General features: G+C 37.6%; 1 protein-coding gene across 1 annotated transcript in view; it reads left to right on the top strand.

The window, feature by feature from the left end:
* Positions 1-615: 615 nt before the first annotated feature.
* The window catches only part of LOC135487830 (protocadherin Fat 4-like), a 46,581-nt gene continuing 37,477 nt past the window's right edge, over positions 616-9,719 (top strand). The window contains exons 1-19 of the mRNA XM_064771971.1: positions 616-654; positions 899-1,162; positions 3,257-3,313; positions 3,654-3,820; positions 4,081-4,146; positions 4,411-4,500; positions 4,707-4,796; positions 5,229-5,348; positions 5,545-5,673; positions 6,067-6,108; positions 6,724-6,829; positions 7,015-7,127; positions 7,289-7,600; positions 7,810-7,974; positions 8,275-8,480; positions 8,575-8,704; positions 8,895-8,977; positions 9,258-9,342; positions 9,558-9,686. Of these exons, the coding sequence (XP_064628041.1) occupies positions 952-1,162; positions 3,257-3,313; positions 3,654-3,820; positions 4,081-4,146; positions 4,411-4,500; positions 4,707-4,796; positions 5,229-5,348; positions 5,545-5,673; positions 6,067-6,108; positions 6,724-6,829; positions 7,015-7,127; positions 7,289-7,600; positions 7,810-7,974; positions 8,275-8,480; positions 8,575-8,704; positions 8,895-8,977; positions 9,258-9,342; positions 9,558-9,686 (2,301 nt within the window). The 5' untranslated portion in view covers positions 616-654; positions 899-951. The remainder of the gene's footprint in view (positions 655-898; positions 1,163-3,256; positions 3,314-3,653; positions 3,821-4,080; positions 4,147-4,410; positions 4,501-4,706; positions 4,797-5,228; positions 5,349-5,544; positions 5,674-6,066; positions 6,109-6,723; positions 6,830-7,014; positions 7,128-7,288; positions 7,601-7,809; positions 7,975-8,274; positions 8,481-8,574; positions 8,705-8,894; positions 8,978-9,257; positions 9,343-9,557; positions 9,687-9,719) is intronic.

Below are 9,719 nucleotides of genomic sequence, written 5' to 3'. Positions count from 1 at the left end.
CTTATATTATTCACGGAGAGGATATGTGCCTGCATATTATTTTATCTTTAATAATTTCATACATAACAGCGTTATGTTTTACGTGTTTTTGATGCACTATCTTTGATTTAATACTTGTTATAAATTGTACACTCAGTGATCTTTGGTGTTTGACAACAAAATAAATAGTACTTTCCCATGAGAAGAGGTGTATCTATTCTCATTATATTTTGACTGGAAGCGATTCAAGTTTGTTGGCAGAGTATAAATTTAAGACACTTTTGATAAGTCAGACGTAGTGTCCCCAAGTAAATGCACCTCCTCTAGCCTGAAACCAAACCTGGGAAAGGCAAAGCTTTTTATTTTTCTGACAGAATCACATTATCTGACCGACATACGAAAATTATCTGTCAGCATTCAAATATGAAAGAAAATACACCGTCAAGCTTTTTGACCCAACCTGCGATTGATTTATTCCTGGCACTCGAATAAATAGTTGGATCACAACGAACGTCGAAGATGGTGCCAACAACCACATTCCAAAATGCTCCATATGCATGTTGATGGTTGAATATTGATTACGTGCAGAACTCTCGTCGAGTGGACGAGTATTCACTTTCAGAAACACCTAGTAACCAACATAGCAAGGTCCGAGTTAGCTTCGTGTCAGGTCAGGTTAGTTGTCGATTCAGTAAATATATATCGGATCAGCCACGTTGGGGATGGTTTGATTGGAACAAAGGATAATGATGTACATTTTGGACTATTGATTGATTTCATGAATTTGGCCCAGCTTCGAGCTGCACTTATCATACGAATTCCTATCAAATGTCCGATGGCTCTTCAGTGTCCCCGTGATTTAGAAACCTTGATTCATGTTACCACAATCTCTCACGAGACCGTATAATTTTCATTCCAGATGAACACCTAAGCCATGACACTTTGATAGAAAGCCTGATCAGAAGGATTAACATGGACTACAAAATGAAACACTACAAATTGAAGCAGGATTCCCGTGAAAATCAAAGGATGAGACAATCACACTCCCCACTTTGGGAAAACTGCGGTGTTCTGTGCTCTTTGCAGACTTCATGTGAAGGCCTGAGGACAAGAGGCATATCTTACACCAGTATTATACGCCTGTGGTTCATATTCAGTGGATTGATCAGTCTAGTGTCGGCAGGTTTGTAGTTTCTGATTCCTTCGTAATTTTCAAAACCCAGTGGTTTGAGCTCAAGGTAATTTTCAATCCCCTCTTCCAAATCAAAAAGAAGAGCCACGATATATATAAAAAAGACATGATGCAAAACTTTCTTATTCGAAGGTTTTGATTTTGACCAATGGTCAATTAAAAGAAAATATGCTTCTTAACTATGTTAACGTGGAAAGATTAGAGTGGTTCTATCCCGCATTCTCACGGTCAGGATTCTGGTCTTCTCACCACTTTTAAATTACCACCTCACAACCTATGTCTATCATGAAGGACCTATGCACAGTTGTCAGTTCGCCATCTGTTTTTATCTGAATCAGTTGAAATTTACAGTCAGCAATCAATCAGAAAAAGAGCGTGTAACACCAACTTTTTCTCAGGCATTGAGAGATCTATTTAAAGGTAATTCCAATCTTCAGATAGCTAAGCATTTTGTTGATGAGTGAAGGTATATGTCTTAATAGTTACTCATACCTCGTTGTACCAAAAACACCCAAAGCCTGATGATAAACCTTAGACTAAAAATGATAAGTTTAGCCTATTACATCAGTATCTGCCGGAATCGGAATAAGTTATTAAGTTCAAAATAGGCGTGTGTGACAAAGGTAGTTTAACTAGCCATTCCTAATAAAATTTGTGTTACAGTATGCACTGTTAACATAACCACATGGTTCACTCATTCTGCCCACCAAATCAATATGAAAATTAATGCATGGTTTTGATACGTAATGTCTATGTTTTTCTTTGCCTGATAAAGCAAAGTTACTACAGGGAAAAGTAAGCAATGTAATACTGCTTGCGGTGCAACTCCCTGTCCACATGCACTGGATTAGTGGGTTAAGTGTTTGTTGTACCTGCATGTGCACTAAATATGAAAATAGGTCTGTATTTTCCTTTGAACAAAGATATGTTTCTCCAACGAATATATTTTGCATTCATAAGTTTGGTGTGATCAGTAAGTCCTGATTTGTTTCATCATCACTTAAGAGATCTCGATGAATCAATGACTTTCAATTCATGGGTGATTATTGCAATAGCGTTTCTTCAGCAACCATGCCAACCTTTTCATTATGTATAATGTTTTGATTTTCACCGTAGCAAAACATGTAAAATATATGAACGCCAATATTCATTGCTAGATGCACGGCTCGCAGGCGGTTCTGAGCATGATATACGAGGTTAGGACATGCAGGGGTATTGTAGTTAATATAAATCTACGCGGTTATGAAGATATGGAAGTTGGGTAAACTGGTCACATATTGGAGCACGAGCAATAAACATTACCTTTAACCTCCAATTTGGATATGCCGGTGACCTAATGCATCTTGGCAGGTGTTTGCATTGGTGATTGCTTAACTTTCATGTTTGTGCGACCTACACCAATCTGCTAAGCTCACGTCTGTCACCAGAAAGTTAAAAAGCAACAAACTAGAGGAAAACCTAAACACTGTAAACAGTATCATCAACAGTCGTCATATCAAAATTATCTGATGGAACTTTCCATTTTGGTTAAGGCTGAGAGAAAGACGAACGACGTTAACAGCAGAGATATTGTGTTCATCCTAAAGACACTGAATCACTAACCCCCTAGCGAATCCATCCCTCTGTATACAAAGGACACTATGTTTTCTGCAGAATATTTATGGATTTGGTCTTCGGTCCAGAATTCATTCAGCATGTGACTTCCTGCGCAGGATTTAATTTCGATCACTATGCTCTTTGCGGACCATGCCGAGGAAGGCTACCTCATTGATCTTCTGCATGAAATGCCAAGATGTCAATACAAGTCAACTTTAAGTGGCTTTTATGGTCATAACCAATATCGGTGTGTGAATTCTTACCCGCATGAGCTACATTCATGTTTTACAATTCACTGCAATAAACTTGATTGATCAGCACTTTACCATTAGTTTAATATGACCAGTTGTGAAAAGCTCTCGTCATTTAAACACTTTATCATCAATTTTGGGTGCCGCGAAGGACACCCATCGGAGTCAAACTCCTTTTTGTCACTTTAAAGCAAACTTATTCCTGCATTTATCGGTAGCTGATTTTTCTGTTTTGCAGCTTCGAAGTGTCCTTCGCAGTTTTTCCATAAGACAGTTCCAGAAAACACACCCATCGGTAAGTGTAAAATGGCCGTGGTGCTAAAAACAATTATGACTCACAAAATTCTAGTTACTTTTATGAGCAGCCAAGGTTTTCACAACGCAGACCATAAAATAATCGGAAGCTCCAGATACTAAATAAAGTTCTATTTTGTGCAATTGTAGAGTGGATTATACCAAACGTGGATATCTCAAAAATTCACCCACAAATTGTTTTGAAACGGGCGGAACTGTTGTATATGAGCGTTGCTTTGAAACCACTGACGTAATGGTCGATGAATCCATGAATTACAGAACTAATGGAATTCATGTCAATTGTTCAACAATCTAACACGATTCAAATGATTCTTTTCCAGACACAGAATTATTTTCTATAAACCTCCCAGTAGATACAACCTGGACATTTGCTCCGGATAGTTCTCAGATTAGTTTTGCCAAAGGTTATTTAGGACTGGACGCTTCATCAGGAAAAATCACGCTTTTAAAGCAGCTAGATGCAGAAATGAGGAATCCTACAACCAATGTAAGTCAAGAACATTTACCTATTTTCATTTTTCATATCACACCCATTTATTTTTCTTGGTAGAATGAGACTGGTTGGATGATAAGTGTTTTCCTTCTCACTATTGGTCGTTTTTTGACTTGAACTAATAGAGGTTTGGGCACTCATGGTCATCTGAGGTGTATACGTAGTTGTGAGGTACTTTGCATGAGAGAAATACTAACCTACAACAAGAAACACCTGTGACATAAATTGTGACTTATTGTTTTGGCTTTTTGCAGGCTTATGTACGAAATATTCATTATGTGTTGAGATGTTCATATACAGAATCCGGTAGTGATTTTCATGTGAGTAGCTTCAATCTGTAATCAATCAAAACGTTCACCTTATAGATCACTTGAACTTGAAACGATGTCAACTTGTTACTACTAGTTACTACGTTATACCAGTAATTCCAGAATTCACTGCGATGTTTAGGATGAAGAAAATGGTTTTCATAAAATTGCATCAAACATATGACAAAGAAAACAAAAATGTTCTTGCTGTCTTGTCTGTAACATAAGTGGATTCTCGTCAACGAACTATTTCAAAACGCTTCATCCTCTTTTCAGATTGATTATGATGTGCAAGTGTATATAACCAATGTGAATGATCATGTTCCTAAGTTTATAAATGCCCCTTTTTATAAAGAAGTGAATGAGGTAAGAGCAATGTTTTTAATTATTAGCGACAGAGAAAGTCTTTAAATCCCTCTTTCCTCTGATTAAACACTTATCATGAAATACATGTCGAGGACAGTCCTTTCTTTGAGTTATAACAAATAAAACACTGTTGCTCATAATACATATTAAAGAACGCAGATGCGATTATCAAGGTGTGTGTAAGATTTTTTTAAATTTGTTTTCAGCTCACCCCTATATCAACCACAGTATTTATGCTCATGAACAGGGCGGTTGATGATGATTACTACGGTGCTATTAATTTCTATAAAATTCTGGTAAGTTATTTGTTTTTATCTTTTTTTTGCAAATCCCCCTCGAATATTTTGGCTACTTGTATCATTCCCAATAAGAGATTGTGTAAACAAGCGGTCCCTCATGGACATAAGAGAACTATTAAAGTGTGGTACCGGTGTGAAAAATTAACAAGAGTCATTCTCATTTGAAGCGCCTAAAAGATGAAGGGTTCCTAAACTAAAACTATCCCTTTTTTTGCTAGCAGGGATGTTGCGTTGCACCTGGCGGCGAGATGCAGCATTAGATTGTTGAATAGGATAGTGATCGAAAATTGGGTTTTAGTTACTCCCTGATTCGCAATCCAGGAGATGCACATGAAATCTGTCTCTTTGGTTCCTTTAAATGTAAAGTGAGATGATGGGAAAATATTCTAAAACTTTTTTTTATGACTCATTTTATATGTGTTGATTTAGGGAGGAAGTGACGGAAAGTTCAAGTTGACGGGTGCAACCTCGGAGGGGAAAGTGGCTGTGGCAGCAGAGCTAGACTATGATGATGGCCAACGTGAATACGTATTAAATATTTCTGCAACTGTGAGTATATTTTTGTAGATGGTATAATTCGTAATTTTCTATTCATTCTTTTTTCCAACTTCTCAAGAGAGTGATGATCAGGAATGACCGTTTTCCACTGCGCCAGGGCTATATGAATAACATAAGTTCACCAGTGGCAAGCCTTTGTTACTAGACATTTTTTTAGCTTATCACTTTCTTCTTTATTTTTCTTTAGGACAATGGTGTTAATTATGGTGATAAGTCTCTTTCAAATACAACGACCTTGACCATCAGGATCACAGATGGAGATGACCAAGATCCCATCTTTGAAAAACAGCAGTATTCGTTAGAAATAACTGAAGAGGTATGCATGATTTTACTTTCTTGCGTGTATTTACAATATGTATACTTTAGCAGACTCTACACAAGGTCATGCACATGAAATAAACTAGGAATGTGAGACTGTACTAAATCTTCATGTTTTAGTTAGTTAGTTTTTTCTCTCCGAAAAACAATTGTTAGTTGCTGTCTTGGCAAACGTAACACGGCTATCATAAATCTGTCCTATGCATCTCAATATATGATACTCGATTGCATGTAGAAGCTGCACACTACAAGTTTAGATAAATTCACTTCAAATAAATTAATAATTTAAGTACTAATTAGAACATAAGTATTTGGGATGATGTTGGTTACTAGTAACATCAGATACTGCCTTGGCCCACAGCTATTTCTATGTTTATGCTATCTTTTTCAGATGACTCCAAACAATAACATTAGTCTCGACCTAAATGGTTCAGTGAGTGCTTCAATCTCCTCACGTTATCTTTGCAACTAGCTTTTACCCTTGGAAATCACCCCTTAACATTTCCCTTTTGAAATCATCAACAAATATCATTTGGTGATGATCACAAGAAAATTCTGTTTTTTCTTTGCGGTTGTCAATTGTTGTATGCACTAGATTCTTACTTTATTAACAACGCACACAGCTAACCTCTTCCTGTGTTTGGATACATCCAACTATAACTATCACCTTTGCACAAGTCCTTTATCCCCCTCAAAGATATCAAATAGAACTTAGTAGCTAATACGAGACTCATTTGAGTATAAACCGTTAAGGAGGAAGTGGCCAACACACCAGAATTCGAACCGTTGACCCTTGACTTGTGGGACGGGCATGCCGCAATGTCTTGATTGTACACCCACCTTCATTTTTATTTGATAGATTAGAATACTTATCTCGGCCGGTATAGCAGTGTTTAACTAGTGCGAGGGAGATGACCATCTCTTGTAGTCTAGTCAGTTCTAGTCTAGTACCCGATATACTATTTGTACAGGACAGATGTAAATACTAAGAAAGTAAATTCCAGCGACTGAATCATCTTCATCATGTTCACTTTCGCCTCTCTTTCAGGATTCATCATCAACTATAGGTAAAACATTATTTACTACACCACCTATAAAAGCGTATGATCAAGATTTTGGAATAAACCAGACTGTCGTCTACTCCATTGGAACAGGTGAGTGAAAATAACTTAAAGCACCCTGGAGAAGTCACCACAAAGGCAATTTTGAACCAGCATCTACTAGTACACTGCACTGCCGATCAACCCATGAGGTAGAAATTAGTGTCATGAAATTTCCGCTTATATTTGAGATAATTGATCAAGCCATATTGATGCCTAGCAACGCTTATTTTTTTCAGGCAACGTTGTTGGTGGGATTAACTATTTCAACATGGATGCATCAAACGGAGGTCTTATACCAATGCAAAGACTCGACAGGGAGACACACTCTACTTGGCATCTGAAGATAAAGGTATGAACATTGAGTTGGCATTCATAAGGTAGAATTTGCCGTCTCATAGATCACCTGATAATGGTTGTACATTCCCTAGCGGCAGCTTCCATACCTGTATTTCATATTTCATGCATTCAACATAGATATTCCGACAGTACCAGATAAACTTTCATTTTCAGGCTTGTCAAACAGACAAACCAACAAAGAAGTGCGCAACAGCAGACCTAGAAGTCAAGGTCAAGGATGTCAATGACAACCGCCCGATGATGGTCTTCAGGTCTTACACACTGTCAATTAGTGAAAACCCCAAGATTGGTGCTTTGATAACCACAGTTCATGCAACTGACCCAGACGAAGGTGATAATGCTGCATTTCATTACAAATTAGTTGACTCGAGTGGAGCATTCCAGCTTGATCCTATATCAGGCGAAATCCGTGTGAAGAACCCTTCGATTTTGGACCGGGAGAAACAGGACACGTTTACCATAGAGGTGAGCTTTTACTTTATTATTGACGTCAATGATTTATACAGAAATCCTTTTCTTTATTTGTAACCTATTAAACCTTGAGAAGGTCGTTGAGTTTTGTCTCCATAAGCTGGCACAATTTCTGTTTCCAGTGAAGTTGACTGCATCATTGTACGATAATGTGTCATGATGAAATTATTCAGAAAGGTCATTTCTAACTCTCTTTTTTCAAGGCATATGCAAAAGAAACAAAATCTACAGACCAATTTGAGAGTCATCGGGCAAAGATTACAATAACCATCGAAGACAGGAACGACAACACGCCACAGTTCTACCCATCGCTGACATATGTGTTCAAACTGGTTGAGAATGCCACTATTGACACTACAGTTGGTCAGGTAAGACAGTACATCATCACAGCAAAAAAAACATCGTTGTTGTCTTTGGCATATTAATTAGTTGCAGCATCCGTAGAAACAGCTCAAAACCTTCTTATACGGGCCTGCTCTATGCAGTGCCCAAGGACATTACGTAACACTGTCACGATATAATATGATATTTGATGACGAGAGTTAATATGTCACTGCAAATTCTCACATCAGACGTCCGTTTTGTCTGTTATTCTAATTGGTTCAAAAGTGCTTGCTTTGATTTCTATCCTTTTTATGCTTTCACATTTATCTCTCCTCCCTTTTTAGGTGTATGCAAATGACACAGACTTGAACTCAAATGCAAAAGTAAAGTATGCATTGGTGTTTGCAAGCAACAATGGGTCCTATATATTTGCTGTAGATGCTGACACTGGCCGTGTGTATACCATCAATACACTTACAGATCCATACTTCGCTGAATATCGTCTGACTATCAGTGCAACTGACCAGCCACAGGAAACAACAGAAAGAAGGTGAGAGAGAGAAAATATATTAAATAAGTGCTGTAAATCGTCCTGAAAGAAGACCCAATGATTTCTTTCTAATCTGATTCGTTCTTTTTTTCAGGAGCAATTCCTGTTTAGTTATTGTTGATGTTGAGAATTTAAACAATCACCCACCAAAGTTTATCAACGAACCATATCTGGCCAAGATATCAGAGTCCGCAACAAAGGGAACCATAGTTATACAGCTAACGGTATGTATCAACGATAGAAGACACCTCGCCCATTCACAAACTATCGGAGAAGAGTTTTCTCATCAAAATCATGTAAATGGCCATATATACGACAACTAGCTGAAAAAAAGTTGATTTGTTGGGCTTTGATTTGTTGCGATGATGAAAAAAGGTTATACATGCACATGAGAATATTTACTCTGTATTTTAGGTAACCGATATGGATGGACCAGCTGGGCTCAAATACAGAATCGTCAATGGCGATCCGGACAACAAGTTCAATATAACTTTATAGTAAGTATAATTTGCAGCTAGCCTGAGACACACAAGTAAATTTTACTTATTTTATTGGCGATTAGCAGCGTAGGCCCAGGCTACTGCAGCTTTCCCAACACAAAAAACCCCAACTTAACCTCATTGACTTCTCCACGCTACGGAGAACCAATGGATATAGTATGTTCAGTTTTGCTGGTAATTGATAAGTCTGTGATCGATTAATAATGGAAGTTGTACTCCAGGCCAAAATATATACTTGAATCATCATTTTCGTCAAATGTTACAATTCTCTCCACAGCGGTGCAGTTATTGTCCAAAATCAACTAGATCGAGACAACGTATCAAGCTACAGTCTTACGGTACAAGTGGCTGACGATTCATATGTAAGTATAGTTCATACGACTTGATTTAGCCATTTAAAATGGTATAACCTTGATATCACGAATTTCTGCACAAAGCACATTTTTAGCTATAACAGATTTTATGATTTTTTTCTTACCTCGTTCCATCCGGAAGATTCCTGATGATAACATAAAATGATACCATTCACAAAATAAGCCTGCTTCTTCTGATTAATCTAGCCTCCTTCTCATTCTAGAAAACTACAAGTACCCTCGATGTCACAGTGATAGATGCCAATGACAATGCACCAAAGTTCACACAGTCTATTTACAAGTTCAGTATTAAGGAAGAGCAACCGGCAGGACTCATTGCAGGCACTGTGACGGTAAACACACCTAACTTCATTCAGATACACTTT

This window comes from Lineus longissimus, chromosome 1 (assembly GCF_910592395.1).
Source record: "Lineus longissimus chromosome 1, tnLinLong1.2, whole genome shotgun sequence".
NCBI classification, from domain to species: Eukaryota; Metazoa; Nemertea; class Pilidiophora; order Heteronemertea; family Lineidae; genus Lineus; species Lineus longissimus.
This window is presented reverse-complemented; position numbering and strand designations above follow the sequence as displayed.